This window comes from Pantherophis guttatus, chromosome 5, assembly GCF_059756535.1.
Source record: "Pantherophis guttatus breed Tessera chromosome 5, ASM5975653v1, whole genome shotgun sequence".
Taxonomy (NCBI): domain Eukaryota; kingdom Metazoa; phylum Chordata; class Lepidosauria; order Squamata; family Colubridae; genus Pantherophis; species Pantherophis guttatus.
This window is the reverse complement of record NC_142067.1, coordinates 39,226,378-39,246,141: the sequence shown is the minus strand read 5'-3', so window position 1 is coordinate 39,246,141 and position 19,764 is coordinate 39,226,378. Positions and strand designations below refer to the sequence as shown.

General features: G+C 37.6%; 2 protein-coding genes across 3 annotated transcripts in view; one reads left to right on the top strand and one right to left on the bottom strand.

Moving 5' to 3' along the window:
- The window catches only part of EPHA6 (EPH receptor A6), a 429,275-nt gene that overhangs the window by 400,738 nt on the left and 8,773 nt on the right, over positions 1–19,764 (bottom strand). The gene's annotated exons all lie outside the window — the stretch shown is intronic.
- LOC148113332 (uncharacterized) lies at positions 309–18,838 on the top strand. Its single transcript, XM_087895634.1, has 2 exons — positions 309–403; positions 18,028–18,838. The coding sequence occupies exons 1-2, from the start codon at positions 309–311 to the stop codon at positions 18,836–18,838; spliced, it is 906 nt and encodes a 301-aa protein (XP_087751760.1).

Sequence of the window (19,764 nt, the reverse complement as noted above, 5' to 3'; positions counted from 1 at the left end):
GGATTACAGAGCTGCTGCCCAAAAATGCTTTCCTTCCCGGTTCCCAGATGCACATCGCAGAGACGCGCACCCTCCTCCTCCTCCACAGACTCACCTTCTCTTTCCTCCTGGGCCAAGAGCAGAAGCTGACCACCCTCCACCTGGGTTGAAAGATCAGCAGAGCAGCTAGCTGCCTTGCCTTACGCCTCCTGTGCAGTGCCTGCTTTGCCAACCAAGTCCCAACCTCCACACTTCCCCAGACCGCTTTGGGAATCATGCTCTGAACCAGGCAGCAAAGGTGCAGGGGGCTTGCCAGGAATCCCAGCACCATGCTCACAAATGCAGCGTCCAAGACGACTGAAGTGCTGCGTCTCTATCAGGCCTTGCTGCAAGAAAGCCAGGCTTTCAATGCCTATGACTATAGGTAGGAAGACAGGGTGTCTCGGGAGCAGAGCCTCCAGTGCCAAGTCCCTCTTCTGCCCCCATGAAAACCATCCCCTATCCCATCCACTCCAGTTAAATGCACATAGAGTGATAGGGTTTGTTTTAAACAGATAAAAAGATATGTGCTGCTCGTTATCAAAATCCGAGTGGAAGTAAGGATCCTCACTGCCTAGAATCGCCCGAAAATGTGATGCACAGAGGCCAAAAATGTCTGAAGGGTGGGGGCTGTCAGGTGGGCAGGGCTACATTTGGAGTATAAGACGCACCCAGATTTTCACCCTCTTTTTTTGGGGAAAAAGGTGTATCTTATACTCTGAAAAATACGATAGAAAATATTAAAAAGCACACAAAACAAGAGATAATGAAATTAACTACAATCACAAAAGCTCCCTGTTTCCCCGTCCTCCCCCAGCCTGATAAGATAATACCTCCACCCCTCAGGTCTTTTTTTTTTATTGAAAAAGTTTTCAAATACAAGTTTTCCCCCCTTTCCCCCCTTCTTCCCTAACCCCCCCTCACCACCCATCCCCCCTGTGACTTCTTCTTCACAACAATAAGCTAATTCATAATTAATTACATAATATTTTACCATGCCCTTACTCACTCCTCAAAGTACTGACCCTTAGCATAATATTCTTATAACTCCGCTTTTCTCCGCTTTTCGCAATAATCTACCCATTTTCTCCTCCCCCAAACTTATAAAATATTATTATTATTACAACAACATAACCTTTAATCTTTTATATATATTAATATAACATTTCAAAGCAGCCTTCTCCAAATTTAACATTTATTCAGTTCTATCCAATTCTTCCACTCCCCAAAATATATGACTTAAAAATCCTTTTTCTTAAACTAATCAATCACTAAACTAGCCTATTTCAACCCAGTTTCCTGCAAGATTACCATACACTACAATTCTAAATAATTCTAAATATAATCCACTGCCCACTCTGCTATACATATGTCTATATATACATTCCATTTTATAAAAAGAGAAAAGACAATAACTTTAAATTTATAATTCATTTAGTATCTTCTTTGATGTCTTTCCACTAGATTGTTAAATCCATCATCCATAATAGGGTAACATAGCATCCTGGTGCAACAGTTTATTCAAAATCTTCAGTCATCTTCTGCCCCCATCAATAATGAATATCCTCATGTATATATAAAAGTAAAAACAACCACCCGAGTGACATTATAATTATATTCCATATAGTTGTAATTGTGGTTTTCATCAGGATTATAAATTCCCATCATCTTAGTGGGTAACAGCCAGATCTTCTGCATGCCCCAGCATGACTCTCTTGCCTTGTAACTCAAAATAGTTATAATATATTTATCGGTAAAAGAAATCCAAAATAGATAGTTCAAATCCAACAATGTAAGGCTCTTTCCACATCCCAAAATCACGGCATTGCAGAGATCTGCCACTTTCCTCAAGATAGTATTAAACGATAATTTGCCTCCAATATCTTTTCACATATTCATTTATTTTTTAAAATCCCTGGCTTCGCTGTTGCTTGGTTTAGAAACTACTATTTCTACAAGATCTGTTTCTTTTCTTTTTCTTTTTCGGGTTGCATTTCCATCCAGATTTCCTTCCTACAAGTTGTGTATCAGCTGATCGGTTGTCATTCTGCTTTGTAAATTGATCTTGTTGGTTTTGTTTTATTATCTCATATGTCTTTTCCATCACTTGTATATCAACTGGTTGATTTACGCACTTGTCTGTAACTTCTGGTTTGCTGCTTGTCCCCGCTGGACGCTCCTTCGGGATCGTCGAACCCCACTGCCTGTAAGAGCCGCCTTTTTCAGCGGAATGGCGGCTCGAAAAAACTCCGTTTCCATTAGGAAACGGAGATAGAGCCGGCTGGGGTGGGTAGAGTCCTCTGCCTAATCCCAAAAGTTTTTTATTTACTTTTGGGAGGGAGCGGAAGAGACTACCCGTATCCCCAGCCGATGCTCCGGGCTCTGGGAAATCTCGGCTACACGCAGAGCTAGGGGGCAGAAGCAAGCCTGTAAATCTGTCAAATAAATTAATTAAAGAAGATATGAGCTGGACCTCTGATCCTGAAGCGCAAGTATTCTTTTTATTCTATTTTGCCTAAGAAGTGAAGTGAAGGGAAAAAAGTTTTTTTAAAATGGCGATTGCTGCTGTGGCTTGAAGAGAGGCTGAAAGGGAAACTCCTTCCGTTTTCAATTACAAAGTAGCGGAATGAATACTTTTGGCTGTAACTGAAGGCAAAACCTCACTCTCACTTTTGTTTTTTTTTCCCTTTTTTTTTTCCTTGGGGATCTGATATTGATCTTGGTTGGGAAAAAGTTTTTTTTTCTCTTTTCCAGTAAATTTTGTCTGCGTGGAAAAATGGCACTGAGACTTATAAAGCTAGACAAACAGGCAGTGGGGGGGGGATTCCCCCATTAATAAATTACATCAACAAGTTTTAACTCTCCAGTCTCAGAAACCTGACTTTAATATAATAGAATTTCTTCTTGAGGAGATTGTAAGAAGGGATGAGATTGTGAATCAGCAACTTGAAAAATTTAAGTTGGAAATCAAAGAAATTGGTGAATTGGTGAAATCTAAGTTTGGCTTTTTGGATCGAAAGATTTTAAAAACAGCTAATGGCTTAGCAGACTTTGTGATTCAGTTGGAAGCAAATACTAAATTATTAGAGTCTAAAATGAAAGAAACTGAGGAGAATTTGGATGACAAGATCCAAAAAATTAAAAAGGATTTGGCAAACACTCAGGATAATAGCTCAGAAGACAAACTTAAAATGGAGGCTGACCAAAAGACTGGTAATGAAGAAAATGTACAACAGAGGATTGAAAGAGAAGTTTTAATGATCCAACACAATTTTACAGAATATGCAATTAGACTGAGAGGTCTGCAGGAAAATGACAGAGATGATTTAAGGAAGATATCTTCTGAAATTCTGGCTGGGATTTTAAAGGTTCAACCTGATGAAGTGTTTTGCAGGATTGACAGAATTTATAGAATAAACTCCTGGTTGGCAAAACAAAGGCAATTGCCTAGAGATGTGGTGATTTATTTTATAGACAAAGAAATTAGAAATAATATTGTGCAGAATTCTTATGATTCTACTTTGCAATTTCGTGGAAGAAAGATTTGGATTTTTAAGGAACTCCCGCCCAAGATGTTAATAGAGAGGAAGAAATTTGGTTTTCTAGTGAATGAGTTAAAAAAAAGGAATATTCTATTTAGGTGGGACGTCCCAGTTGGTTTAATATTGAGACACCAAGGAGTAAGATACCAACTGAATACTGTTGAAAAAGCGGAAGAATTTTATCAAAAATTTTTAAAAATAAATTTAACATCTTTAGGCATAACACAGGACAAGCAAAAGGAGTTGGAAATAAAGGGAAAACATCAAATTACAGAGGCTGTGGTAGATAAACTGTCTTCGGACTCCTTGGATACCCCAGCTGGACTGTCTATAAATTTGAGAGCAGTGTCATCTGATTCTAATGTGATGAATTATCAAGTTATCCACCCCTCAGGTCTTGAAGGATCTGCAGAATGTTAAGGGGGAAAAGAAGATTCCACAAGCCCAGTACCATGGCAGAGAAGGTTCATCTCTTGAACCCTGCCAACTATAATTCCTTGATAGATGGGAATTCAAAAGAAGGTCACTCAATTCGGTTACAGCTAAGTCTTATTTGAAAATCTATTCTACAGTATGCTAAGGATATATTCACTGACAAAGGTACTGTAAATCCTATTGACTTTGCTCAGATTTTAGCCTAGGTTTTACATGCAGTACATACGTTTTCAGCTTTAATGAATACCTATTTAATGAAGATTTTGAAAATGTACCTATATTCCTGCTGGAAAACATCACAAAGCATACAAAGCATGGTTTATAGCTATTTTCATTGATATAATGGGGTTGTTGTTTTTTGCACTTGTGTCAGAAGCAATGAAGCGCTTCTGGATTGAAAGGATTAGCCAGTGAAATCACCATTGCCCTGGGATCACCTAGCAGGGACTTTATATCCCTGGCAGGACCTTGAGTGAAGGACGAGCATTTGACCCTGTTCCATAGTAGCTCTCGGGTCTCGAACATGGGCTTGCTAACCTCCTGCCCAGCCTCCCACTCAAACCATTGTGCGCCAAATGTAATAATGATGATGATAATAATAGTAGTGCAGAAAGAAATTTCATTTATTATTTATTTATCATTCTACCATATGGTTTCATGACACAGGGCATGACAACAATTAAAAACCTGTGTAAAAGAATAAACAGTAGTATAAAACAACAATATAAAAATCATATTAAAAGTTTATTTACTTCAGAGCCTTATGTCTTAACTGCTTGAACAGTTAAGCAGTTTGATGTTTTCTCTTTTATAATAATTTCTTAACTGATCCAGTCTGACACTTTTGCACTCACTGTTCATTTATTATTTACAATGTTAAGCAACAAGCCTTAGCAGCATGTGCATTTTACAGGTGCATGGCCAGGCTGTCAAACTGAAGTACATGCTTGAGAACAGCAAGCCTTGAAAATCTCATTCTCTATGGTACACAGTCTGTTATCTTGTTATTGTTCAAAAATAACAATCAGTGTTCTGTTTCTAATGTATGCTAAAATGTGTGGGCTTTAAAAATATATTCCACACTGCCAGCTATCACTTGCCTACTTATATCTACTTGTTCCATTTGGTTTCCGCTGACCATCTTGATAGTCTAAAAGCAAGATGAAAAATGAAGAAACTTTCTCCCACATGATCAGTTATTTTGTACATAAAGAAGAAAATGTTCCGTCTTTGTACATTTTGCTTAGAAATCAAATGATCAGGATTATTATTTCTGAATCATGTCAACTGTGTTTCAAATACTAAAAAAAAAAATACAACTGGATGCCTATTTATTTATTTATTTGTTTGTTTGTTTATTTATTTATTTTATGTACCGCCCTATTCCCGAGAGACTCAGGGCGGTGAACAGCGAAAGATAAAAATACATGTAATACAAACGTTAAAAAACCAATTAAAATATACTAAATTCACGACATCCCAGTTTAAAACAAAATCAAAAGCAATATAAAGGGAAAGTTAGGCCAGGCTGGCCTGCTGAAACAGGAATGTTTTGAGGGCACGGCGGAAAGTGCGCAGATCCGGGATCTTCTGTATCTCTGGAGGGAGCTCGTTCCAGATGGTGGGTGCCCTCACAGAAAAGGCTCTCCCCCTGGGGGCCGCCAGTCGACACTGTTTGGCTGACGGCACCCTGAGAAACCCCTCTCTATTAAGGGAGTGGATACTCCTACTCTTGTAATCTTACAACTCTGAAAATAGCCTGAGCCAATATGTATCCTTCCAATGAATTCAGATCTTCATTATCCAACATCAGTACTGATGTTGTTTCCTAGTTGGGTAATAAGACATCTTCCATCAAACATCCAAATGAAAGCATCAAGAATTCTATAGTTTGACCCTGAGCTATAAATATTGTCTTCTATTGAATTTTAGATCTACACAAGGTCTGTTGCTTAATACCAACGCTCCCACACCCAAAATTGTTTAATCTTTCTGCCTCCTGATTCTTCTGTATACAAGATTTATAAACACAGGTATACAATAAAGAGTGAGATTTCGCAGTAGGGTTTTCATTTCTTAAATACATTGCACTTGGCAATCAGTCAAAATATAAAGGTGTATATATGTATGTATGTATGTATGATATATATATATATATATATATATATATATATATATATATATATATATATATATATATATATATATATATACATACATACATACATACATACATACATACATATATATATATATATAGATATAGATATATATAGATATATATATATAATAAAAATATTCCAAGTTATGAGTTAAATTGCAATTTTGTCTCAAGAAGCTGCATATGCACTCATCTGTGGTTTATAACAACTTTGCAAGTAGCATTATAAATGCTACTTAAACTGAGAGTATGATGAAGTGAAATTCAAATTAGGATTTTCCTAAATGAGATTAGTTATATTATTCAGCTTTCTGCAATCGCCATCCTGAATGTATATGAGACTTCTTTACACTTCTGTACTGACTTGTGTTACCAATAAACTTAACAGGCTAAAGCATCCTTGCTGTTACTACTATGAATCACCCGATGCTGATGGTGCTGCATAATTGTCTTTACTGTAGTAGCAAAAATGTAAATTAATATGCCGATCTTTTCCCATATCAGAACATTAACTGAATAGCCACTACTAAAGAAAAAATATTTATTTATACAGTAAATTTATATAGTCATCCACATTACACAAAGTAACTCTAGGCAGCATATAACAATAAATATATAAAAACAATTATTTAAAATAGTCATAAAAATACAACCATATGGTACAGGAAAGATTGAATCAAATGCAATGCCAGAGCCTTCATAAGATGTTCACAGTGTCTTGAGATCGCTAGACCTGATGATATAGACAGGTCTTGAGACACTTATAGAACATAAAAAGGGATAGGATAATACTTTTGTGTGGAAGAATGTTCCATAAGATGGGTACCACAGCAGAGAAAACCCACATCCTGGAACCTCTCAAATGTAAATCCCTAACAGACAGGACCTGAAGTATGCCCTCGCAACCAGGTCTAATGGGAAGGAAAGGTGTCCCTCTAATGGGAAGGGAGATGCTGTCCCTCTGATAAATTAGTCCCAAGCCATAAAGGACTTTATAGATTCAAACCACAACTTTGAATTGGGCCTGGAAACAGACTGGCTATCAATGAAGCTCATAGAGCAGAGGTGTGACGTGCTGTTGTAAAAGCATACATAACTACTCATGCCACTACAGCCTGAACCAGTAGACTTTCCAGATGCTCTCCAGGCAACATTCAGTTCACTGCAGTAATCCAATGTGGAGGGTACTGTGAGCAGAGCCTCCTGATCTAGGATTGATGCAACTGGCACACAATATACAATTGTGCAAAAGCCCTCCTAATCATAACTGCTACCTGCTCCTTTAAGAGTTATGAATCCAGGAGGATCCTCAAATTGTGCACTAGAGCAGTGCAACCCCACCTGCCATCAAAGATAACATAGTCCTAGATTGGATAGGACTCCAAAACCCAAAGCCATTCAGTCTTGTCACAGTTCAACTGAAGCTTGTTGATCCTTATCACTAATCCTTTCAACCTCCTGGTACAGAATAAGGCATTCATACCTCACTGCATGGTAACAAATGAGCTTATGCAATGCCTTTGTGTAGATGTTGAATAGGAAAGTCGAGAATGTTAAACCGTACACTACCACACATAGTAGGGACGAAGAGTGGGAATTCTTCCCCAACCACCACTAACTGGAATTGGTCCTGGAGGAAGGAGGTGAACCTGCAGAATACCATATTGGCCACCCCCAGTCCTCTAACTGATTTCAGAAGGATGCTATAATTAATGATACTGAAAGCCACTGAGAGGTGTGATAGGACAAGGATGGATGCAAAATCCCCGTTCTATCCTCACTGAACATCATCAAAAAGGGCAACCAATGCTGTTTCTGCCCATTTTGGTTCCTGAATCCAAGTTTAAAGGGATCCAAATCATCCACTTTTTCCAAGATCCTCTGAAATACTATGCAACCACATTTTCAATTACTGTACTTTTTGGAGTATAAGACACACTGTGAAATTGTGGTGCATCTTATACACCCAATGTTGCTGAAACTCCGCCCACCTGCTGCCCACCACCTTTGGCCATTTTTGGCCTCCATGCATTGCATTTTCAGTCTCTGCATGCCCAGTTTTAGACCCATTCCAGGCTGCGGGGATTGCCACAGCACATCACCACCGATCACTGCCTCCGCGTGTCATGTGTTCAGCCTCTGTGCATCATATTTTCAGCCTCTGGATGCCCCATTTTTGGCCTCTGGTGTCACATTTTCACCTGGTTCCGATCCCCACCTTCTGGAACTGGCCAAAAATGCAGTGCTTGGATAGCCGAAAAAAGGATGTGCGGAGGCCGAAAACGTGATGCGCGGAGGCCAAAAACGCAATATGCGGAGGTGGCAATGGGCTCTGGCAACCACTGCAGCCTAGAACAGATAATTGGTGGTATTCCAGGAGGCCAGTCAAACTACCAATCAGCTATTCGTGCTAAATCAGGCTGCAATAATGTGCTGAAACTTACCAGACTGTTTGCTGTTTGCTGCAAGGATGTTAACCCCCAAAACTAATGTGCATCTTATACTCTAGAGCAGTGATGGCTAACCTTTTTGCCATCGCGGGCCAGGAGCAGGGGGTATCGCGCGTGTGTGTGCCCACACCCATAATTCTATGCGCCCATCAGAAGTTGGCAAATGGGCTGTTTCCGACCCCCAGAGGGTCTCCGGGTGGGACGGGAAGGCCGTTTTCCAGACTCCTAGAAAGGCTCTGGAGGCTGGGGAGAGCAAAAAACAGGCCTTCCCCACCACCCCCGAGGCTTCCAGAGGCAGGAAACAGTCTGTTTCCCTACTTCTGAGCTGAGCTCGCGTGCCCACTGATATGGCTATGCGTGCCATCTTTGGCATGCGTGCATTAGGTTTGCCATCAGGGCTCTAGAGTGTCTTATATGGCAAAAAATACAGTACCTTCCCCCAAAATGGGGCATTAGACATTGGAAGAAAGTTGTTCTTTATGGTTGGGATCCAGAAATGTCTTATTGAGGATCCCAGGGACAACCTCCTTTCTCAAAGAAGAATTAACCATCCACTCACATGCCCCCACAGGAAGGGCATGAATCTAATGAGCATATGGCTGTGCTCATAGACTTAAGGGTCCTGTTCACTTCCTCAGTCCAACCAGGTTCAAACTATTTCCAGATAGCAGCAAAAGACTCCTTTCAAGGCAACTCCTCCGAGCCTGGACCAAGGCTGGCATTCAATTACAAAGGAATTAAATTAATAATTGAGAAGTCCAGCATTTAAATTATTCATTTGAATCCATTTAACTATTGCACATTAGCCTTACCTTAAGGCTTCTGTAATTTCATATCAGTAGCATACAGACTTTGGAACTATTATTTGGCCAGAAAACACATGAAAAGGAAAATACACTTTTCAAAAGTGCTTTATGTGAATGTTATTAATTAACCAATATTGGTTGATCTTGAAAATAAGCAGGCTGAGACCTAATTAATATTTTGATGAGTCATCATCATCATCATCATCATCATCTTCATCATCATTATCATCATCACATATAAACAACAATGAAGTAATGATCTACTGTATTTATGCTTCAAGGATCATCATGGGGTTATTAGGAATCTAAAATAAAATAGATTTTAATTTTACTTGCCTAATACATTTGTATATACATTCCTTTTAAACAACTCAAAGTCCTGAAAATAGTGTCAAGAATGAACAAGTTATGAACTGTCATTGGAAGCCTGACTAGGTGGCTCAGTGGCTAAGACACTGAGCTTGTTGATCAGAAAGGTCGAAGGTGGTTCGAATCCCTAGTACAGCTCTCCTGTGTGAGCAGGGGGTTGGACTAGATGACCTCCAAGGTCCCTTCCAACTCTTACTGTTACTATTTGAGCTTTCAAAAAAGGATATTTTTGGAAATACATTGGGCTAATGTATTTCAGAGAAGATTTTTTCCCCTCCTTTTTTGTCCTAACTGGTATTTATCTTTTGCTTTTATTTGTGTTTCCTTCTGTGATTAGATTAGATTACATTAGTTGTATTATTTGTATGGGAGAACTGTAGATTATGCTAATGTGAAATACTTTTAAAATATGTCATAATGTTGCAGAAATCAGAAGCAATTTTTTAATAGTGTTCTTGTCCTCAAAAAGTAGTGCCTTAGAGCAGGAAGCTATTACATAACTGAAAGAGATAGCATAGAATGAATGAACTCAGCTATTGTCTACATAGAATGAATAAACATTTATATTTTCTTAATCATTGTAAATATCAGCTCTATCCAATGAACGTTTTTAAAGGATCAAGATGCAGAATTCTTTGGGATTTTCTTATAAATGTTGTTGTTGTTGTTGTTGTTGTTGTTGTTATTGGTTAATCTTTAGTGAGATTCACAGCCTTTAAGGCTGGTTAATAGCTCAGCAGCTCAAGTCCTAACCAAGGACCTAGGAACTGTTAAGGTATCGTCGGAGGATGTAAGCTGTTCCGAGTAAAGTGGTTTTTTGTAGAGTCAAAATGTTCAAGTCCGGTAAATTTAGAATCTCTAAATAGCGAGGTAGCCCTTTGGGTATTGCTCCAAGGGCTCCAATTATAATTGGGACAACACACAATTTCTTTTTCCACAATCACTCAACTTCAATTTGCAAGTCCCGGTACTTTGTGATTTTTTTCTTGCTGCTTATCTTCAATCTGTGCATCACCAGGTATTGCAATGTCAATGAACCATCCATTTTCTTTTCAACTATTGTTATGTCAGGTGTGTTGTGGACCAAGTGCCTGTCAGTCTGAATCCTAAAGTCCCACAAGATCTTGAGTTTCTCATTCTCTAAAACTTTCTCAACCTGATGTTCCCAGTGGTTTTTGCTGTACTCAAATCCAAACTTCTGACACAATTTCCAGTGAATGATCTTAGCAACATGGTCATGGCGTTGTAGGTAGTCAGTTTGTAAAATTTTGCTGCACCCACTGATCAGGTGGTCGACTGTCTCATCTTTCTCATTACAGAGGCGGCATTTGCTGTTGGTGGTAACATGTTGAATTTTTGCCTTCATGCAGTTTGTGGCTAGGGCTTGTTCTTGAGCTGCCAAAATAAAGCTTTCTGTTTCTTTTTTCAGTACTCCTGATCTTAACCAGTTCCAAGTTAGTTTCTGGTCAGCTTTGCCTTCAATACTTTTCAAGTATTGGCCATGCAGAGCTTTGCTTTTCCAATTTTCAGCTCACTGCTCAATTACTTCTTTCTTATATTCTGCTTTTGTTTTAGTTGTCTTTAAAAGGCCTCCTTTATTTACTTCCTTAATCATTGGTTCTTCATTTTTCTGGATGTAATCATTCAAGCTGCATTATTATTATTGTTGTTGTTGTTGTTGTTGTTGTTGTTGTTGTTGTTGTTGTTGTTGTATAAACGCTCAGTAAAAAAGTTTTCTTTTTCAATTAGCAAGAAATAACTTGTATCAGAAGACACCAAACTATGATCACATGAAAACAGGCACTTTTTTCAAAGTGTGCCAGTTCCTTATGCTTTCTCTACTTTTAGTACTAATAATATTTATTACATATTTAGTATTTCATAATATTGCTCAGTTTTCTTCAAAGCAAAAAGATTTTTCTTACCAAATTTTAAAATATTAGCTATTTAATATGGTATGTGGGTGTAAATTGATTAACATTTATGCATAATTCTGTACTTTAGAAGTTACAAATATTCTTTTCCTTTCAAATGATCAAAATCTTTCTAATTTATATAAAAAAATGGATTTGTGAGAAGTATGTTCTAAGAAATCAAATCTTCAGAGATATGCAATACCATAATATGAATATGTCTCAGCAAAGGATGATTAAGCAGGTAGAGTATAGCAGAAGCATTGCATCGCTATTCTAGAAAATAATGTCATTTTGAGTGACTTAGTTTAAAGTAATTCTCTAAAGGGCCACTTCAATCATAAGTGCTCCTTATATAACCCAGTGAAACAAGGGGAATGCCACTGAGACTTTTTACAATGTTTCTGAAGAGGTGCAAAGAGTCAGACAGATATATGCATATACATTATACATTATACATGAACATATACACATACACATACATATTTTGGGGGAATGCCTTTGAGTCAATTTCAACTTTTGGAAAATGCTTGGACATGTCCCTGCAGTTTTCTTGGCAAAGTTTTTCAGAAAAGGTTTGTCTTTGCATCCTTCCTAGGGAAGAGAGAGTGGGACTGACCCAAGGTCACTCATCAGTACTCCAGTATTCCTTAAAGCATCCACACTAATAAAAAAGAATAGTTTTTTTAAAAAATGGACATAATCTTATTAGATATAGTTTTTTTAATCGTTATTTTTGTTGCTGTACAATGGAATGCTGGCAAGGCACTTAAAGAGCCATATCCACAGAGCGCTGTTTAAGAAACATTGTCTTAAGCATAGAGCATACTAAAACTTTGTTAAAAGGAGAGGAAAATTCAGAGCTAAAAGTGATTTATCATTAGGTGAAGAGAGTGGGAAAAATATTATATTATTCATGTGAATTCATAATATTCAAATGATTCCTCTTACTGAACTGGTTAGGGTGGACTGGGTGAACTTCTATTCTTTCTCCAAACAAAAGAAGGATAATTTGGAATAACTAATTGGGTAAAAAAAGAATTTTAATTTCCAATATTTCTTGTGATATTCTCAGAGACCAGATGTGGTGTTCATGCACTTTTCTAATTAGCTAAGGGTTATATGTAAACATCTTGTCTCTTACCAAATAATCACTTCTTTAGAATGTTTTCCTACCATCTCACATTTCAAGTAAATTTCAAGGAAAGATATCATTCCTTGGAAATGAACAGCTAGAGAAAAATTGATGTGTAAGAGAAAGCAATAATATCGGTAATAGCTTCAGTTACTTCCATCAATAAACTAAGCTGTTAGTTCTGTTAGTAGAAATGGGGTATGACACACAAAACTATTGCTACAAGAAGTATTGTGACACAAATATTAGGAACAAGTTTTTCAATTATACCCTCAAATATGGCCAAGAAGGTGCAAATCTGAACGATCATGTTTTAAACTAGTCAACATAGCAGTTGACACATCTGCTTAGTTTTAGCATCATATCCACATTAACCTTTGCAAATTGTGTTCAATATCTGAACCAAGAATAAAAGGATCTGTGCAGATAAGGAAATGGGGGAAGGCAGGGTGGTGTCAATAAATGTTAACATCCTGTGTATAGAGTACTAAATGTCAACATGTAATCAAACCTAATTTATTGATCCTGTCATCTTCATTGGAAAATATACAACTGTTTCTCTACTTTCGTTAAGCAGATACGGTACTTTAAACCTTCCTCCTGACATTTTATATTGAAATAGACAAAAGTGTGTTCTTACAAATTGCAGTCATCTATTAGAACAAGAAAGGCAGAAAGCAGAAAAGTTTCAGAATGGAAGAAGAGATGCTTTTAATTAAAACATCTTCATTCTTTATTTGTTTCATTTATAACCTATTTTCCTAATCACAATTTAATTTAGCATGGATTTCATGTAACTTTCAACCACCACTTTTTATCTTTTTGAAAATAACCATTTTCAGGGTAATCACTGTGTCCTGGGTTCTCAGTTTGTGTATATTTGGTCTACATTAAAAATTACTAATGCTTGACAGCTGATCCAGATTTATGAAGTCAAAATATAAATAATTTAATGTTATAATTCTATTCTAAGGGAAGGTGCAATAAAGCATGCACTAATAGAGTTTGTAATGCCTTCTTTCCTTATATCAGGTTTCTAAAACATGATGTTTATAAATGGAATATGAGTCTGGACTCACACTAGCAGTGTAAGATATAAAATGTTTATTTTTTTCTGTGCAGCTTTATTAGATTGGATATTTTGTTTTTCACATTCCAGTGCTGACATGCTAACATTATGATATATTAATACATAGTTAACATAAAATGCTGTTTTATATAAGGGCCATATTATTTAAGCATCAAGAAAGTTATATATCATCTAACTAAAAATGTCTGGAAATGATCTGGGACTTCTTATGAAAATAGTACAATCTATGAAGTCAATTCATGCCTACCTAAACTAATGAAGAATAAACAGTATTTTAAAATCATACAGTTCATGATATTGAAATATTTTAAAAATATGCCTTGCAATTTCTGTTAGTAAATGTATCTGAAACATTTAGAAACAGATTCATAGCTCAAACTCTTTTCATTTCATTTCTCTAATTTTATTCTTTCTGTTTTTATATCTTAGTTTTAGTTCCTTGAAATAGACTACAATTTTAAGGCTTTAGCTACGAAACACAAACCTCATTACCAGCTATCACAAGTGTGAGTGGAACTATTCAAGGAAATTATAGCAGGAAGCCAGTCTTCAATGTGCAGAGCATTTTAATAATCTTGAAGTACAGTTAATGAGACTGCTGGGTGCTTCCTAATATGTGTAAAAATTCTTCTCATCCTTGAAGTATTATTATGCTCTGCAGTCATTTAACGATAATTTTCACTGACAGTAGTTGAAATAAAGAATCTCAGTTTGAACCTACCAGAAGTTGGAAGGGAGCTAGAATTGGAAGGGACAATTTAAAATCCTGAGTCCAAATGCCTGCTTAGTGCAGAAATCCCAATTAAACCATACTTTTCTTCCAATCAAGATGACTTCAACTTTTCCATAAATTTCCACTGCACTGATATTATTGTTAAATATTTGCCTTCAGGTAACTTTTGACCATTATTTCACATCCTGTGTTGCTTGACAATAAAGAACTAGCCATAATATAGCCAGTTTTATTTTGGAGTTTCAAAAGACTCCTGGATCATGGAGAGACTAACCTTTATATCGACTACCATGCCAACTCTATCAAACACAAGACCAACAGCTCATGTCCCTACAACCACAACAACCCAATAACCAACAATTGACAATTTTATTTATTTATTTATTTATTTTTTATTTATTATTCGAATTTCTATACCGCCCTTCTCCTTTCGGACTCAGGGCGGTAAACAGCCAAAATAAAAAACATTTATACGTAAGTACGATTAAAAATAGATTTAAAATAATTAAATTTGGCCCATAGTTTAAAATTTATCAATTTAAAATCCATATCAAAATTTAAAACCAACCATAAAATCATAAAATCAAGAGAGACCGGCTAACTGAAAGAGATGAGTTTTTAGGGCCCGACGAAAGGTCCGGAGGTCGGAGATCACTCGTATCTCTGGGGGTAGATTGTTCCAAAGGGTAGGTGCCACCACAGAGAAGGCTCTCCTCCTGGGGGTCGCCAGCCAGCATTGTCTAGCTGACGGCACCCTGAGGAGGCCCTCTCTGTGGGAGCGAACTGGCCGGTGGGAGGCTATTGGTGGCAGAAGGCGGTCCTGTAAGTACCCTGGCCCTAAGCCATGGAGCGCTTTAAAGGTGATCACCAACACCTTGAAGTGCACCCAGAAGTCCACCGGAAGCCAATGCAGCTCGCGCAGGAGAGGAGTCACATGGGAGCGCCCAGTTGCTCCCATAATCCCCCGCGCGACTGCATTCTGCACTAGTTGGAGCCTCCGGGTGTACCCCAAGGGGAGCCCCATGTAGAGAGCGTTACAATAGTCCAGACGAGAGGTGACGAGTGCTTGAGTGACTGTGCGTAGGGAGTCCCGATCCAGAAAGGGGCGCAACTGGCGTATCAGGCGAACCTGATAAAAAGCCCCCCTGGCCACGGCCGTCATATGCCCTTCTAAAGACAGCCATGCATCCAACAACAATCCCAACAACCCAACATTCCAACAACTAACAATCAACAAACTCAACACCCCAACATCCAAAACTAGGCATGCAGGCCCCCAAGATAATCCAGGTTCACTGCTACAGATCTTAAATGCAAACTTCTCAATGCAAGAAGCCTTGCAAAGAAAGTGCCAGAATTTCTTCTTCTGCTAAATATAGCTCAATTTGACCTTATATTTGTCTGCGAAACGTGGTTAAACAAATCTTTTCCAGACTCCATTACCACTACAAATGACTACCATGTTCACCGGTCTGACCGTGAAATCTGAAGAGAAGATGGATATTCAAGAAACACAAGAGCTTGTTTTTCCTGAGACCATTATCAGCGATCTATCACTAAATACCACAATTCGCTTCCTATTATGTTACAGATTATGACCTTGATCATGCCAGCAAACTAACTACATTACTAACATGGGCAGCCACATGGCCACATCCCATTATCTTTCTTGATGACCTCAATTTATCTCTTATTAATTGGCCCCTAAATGAGTGCTCAACTGAAACAATACATACGACCCTCTATATTGCTGTCACCACTTTAGGACTTGATCAATTGGTAACTATCAACACTAGATTCAACAACTGTCTCAATCTAACCTGCAACAATTTAAACACAATTTATAACCTTCATATCAAAGAACTTTTTTCCAACAATGACCACAGCATGACTGACTTTTGTCTACTTTTACATCCATACAAAGAATCTCATAATAGGACTCCTAAATACAACTTCAAAAAAGCAAACTATGATCTCATAGCTGCTGACCTCTCATCTCTAGATTGGAAAATCTTATTCAACTGCAACTGCAGAAGACTATTATAACACTTTTCTACTTGAAGTTCAAAGAGTCATTAATCTATATGTACCTTTAGTAACACCCAAAGCCAAAAAGAACAAATTACCCATAGCAATAAGGAAATTCCAATCCCCAAAAAATTCCCTTTATGGAAAAATAACACTGGCTGTATAGCTAAATTCAAAAACCAATACAAAACTTTATGCCAAGAAATAAAAACAGAATGTACTAATTACCACTGCAAACAGGAAGAAGAGCTTTTACACACGAAATCCAATTGTGCCTTCTATAATTTCGTAAACGCCAAACTTAAAGACTCAAAAACCATTCCACCTCTAAAAAAAGCAAAATGGTGAAGATTGTAATGATAATGCCGTTAAGGCTACTCTTCAACACTTTTTTCAGTTCATTCTTTGTCAACAGCAACGGCATCTTCCCCTCATTTCCTAGTCGTACCACAATCAATTGCAATGATCTAATCCATATTGATTTTACTGAAGATACCGTCAAAAGGGCACTACACAAACTAAAGCCATCTCTATCTATTGGTCCTGATGTGCCTACTTTCTAAAAAAAGCTTTTCTCCACCATAGCTGAACTTCTAAGCACCATATATGAAGTATCGTTTAGAATGAGCTCCTTGCCTGACATATGGTCATTAGCAACAGTCACAATGAGTGTATACACATATTGTGTATACACACAATCACATAGTGAATAGTCACTATGAGTGTATGAACCAGTTAAGATACAACTGGAGAAAGCATTTCAATTTATGGAAGTGTGGTGGTGTTTTCCTCTCAACACAGTAATAGGCAGTATGGAAAATGCTTTGCTCTACTTCCTAAACAGTCGTACCTATCTTCAAAAAAGATGACCCTGGCTTTGTTTAGAATTGTAACCCAATCTCCCTTTGCTGCACCACCTATAAAGTCATGGAATCCATCATAAACCAATCCATCACTCTCCACTTAGTGACAAATAACCTATTGTCTAATAAGCAATTTGGTTTCAGGAAAAACTTGTCATGTAACCTGCAACTCATACATTGCAAAAACATTTGGATCTCTCAACTCGACCAGGGTTAAGCAATAGATGCAATCTACATAGACTTCGCAAAGCCTTTGATTCAGTGATACATGATAAACCTCTGTTAAAACTAAGTTCTTATGGCATTTCTGGATCTTTGCATAAGTGGATAGCTACATTCCTATCAAACAGGCATCAAGTAGTTAAAATTGGAAACGCTATATCAAACCCTGCACCAGTTATCAGTAGTGTTCCCCAAAGCAGCGTTCTAGGACCAACACTCTTTTGCTTTATATAAATGACCTTTGTGATCATATTATAAGCAGCTGCATCCTCTTTGCTGATGATGTAAAACTATTTAACACCACAGACAATTCTACTACCTTACAAAATGGCCTAGATTATGTACCTGAATGGTCAAACAATTGGCAACTCCAAATCTCTGTTAACAAATGCTCAGTCCTGCACATTGGCAATAAAAATCAGAACATCAAATATAAGCTGGGCAGAAACGATCTAAAAGATGACCCACACTCTGTCAAGAACCTAGGAGTAGTCATTTCAAAAGATCTAAGCCACAGAGCTCACTGTAACAACATTGCTAAAAAGGCATTAAGAGTTGTCAACCTTATTTTACAAAGTTTTCTCTCTGTTAACGCTATACTTCTAACTAGGGCATACAAAGCCTTTGCCAGACCTCTCCTTGAATACTGCTTACCTGGCTGGAAACTTCATTGTATTTTGGACATTAATACATTAGAGACGGTCCAGAGGTATTTTACAAGAAGAGTACTTAACTCCTCTGCTCGCAATAAAATTCCTTATACCAGCAGGCTTGAAATTTTAGGCCTGGATAACCTTGAACTACACCATCTACATTCCGACCTAAGCTTAGTACACAAGGTTATCTACCATAACATCCTACCTGTTAATGACTACTTTAACTTCAACTGCAATAACACAAGGGCTATCAATGTAATCCACACTAATCTTGATTGCAGAAAATACAACTTCAGCAATAGAGTAATAAATGTTTGGAACACTCTACCTGATCCTATTGTTAGTTTCTCTAATCCCAATATCTTTTACCTTAAACTGTCTACCATGGACCTTACACGTTTCTTAAGAGGTCCCTAAGGGGGTGTGCATAGGCACACCAGCATGTCTACCATCCCTGTCCTACTGTGCCCATTTATATGTACTAATTTTATTTGTTTATGGCTATGTTTTGCTTATATATATCCATTTATTTGTGCCATTTTTTCATGTGTCCATGTCTATGTCTATACTTATACTTGTTTCTTTGTACTTGTTGACAAATAATTAATTAAATAAATATGTATCTTTGCATCAACCATTGTACGATGTCCTTCTTATCAGGCCTCTCTTTTCAAGACTAAAGATGCTTATTTTTTACCAGATTCTATTCTGTTCTGTTCTGTTCTGTTCTGTTCTGTTCTGTTCTGTTCTGTTCTATTCTATTCTATTCTATTCTATTCTATTCTATTCTATTCTATTCTACCCCCACGTGGGTGGGGGGAGCTGTGGGAGGCTCCCCCCACCTGCGCGGACATCATGATATTGCTTTTTTGTGACATTTTAAGCCTCTGTGCATGCACAGAAGGATTTGTACATGCACAGACAACATATTGTGATGCACACATTGGCAAACCAGTAGGGAAGCTAAGTAAATTTCAATCTGTGTTAACCTCTTGGTATCCATTAACAGTAGTTCTCTCCTGATGAAAACTAACTGGTTAACATTTCAAAGAGTGAAGTTTCAATTAAGTGAAGCGCAACTTCAGAGATATACAAGCCCAAACAGCCACCTTAACTTTCTAAACTGTGCAGTGATTTCAATAGAGCTTGTGTTGAATTAATCTCCACAAGGAGAATATTATTTTATATTATATTATCATGGAGACCATCACAGATCTTCACAGACAAATATCTATTGTGATGCAAGGAATTCAAGATATAGCCAACTCTTAAAAGGATTTTAAAAAATTGTCTGTAAACAAATACATTAGCAAGTTGTTTTATAAGACTGTGCCAAATAAATT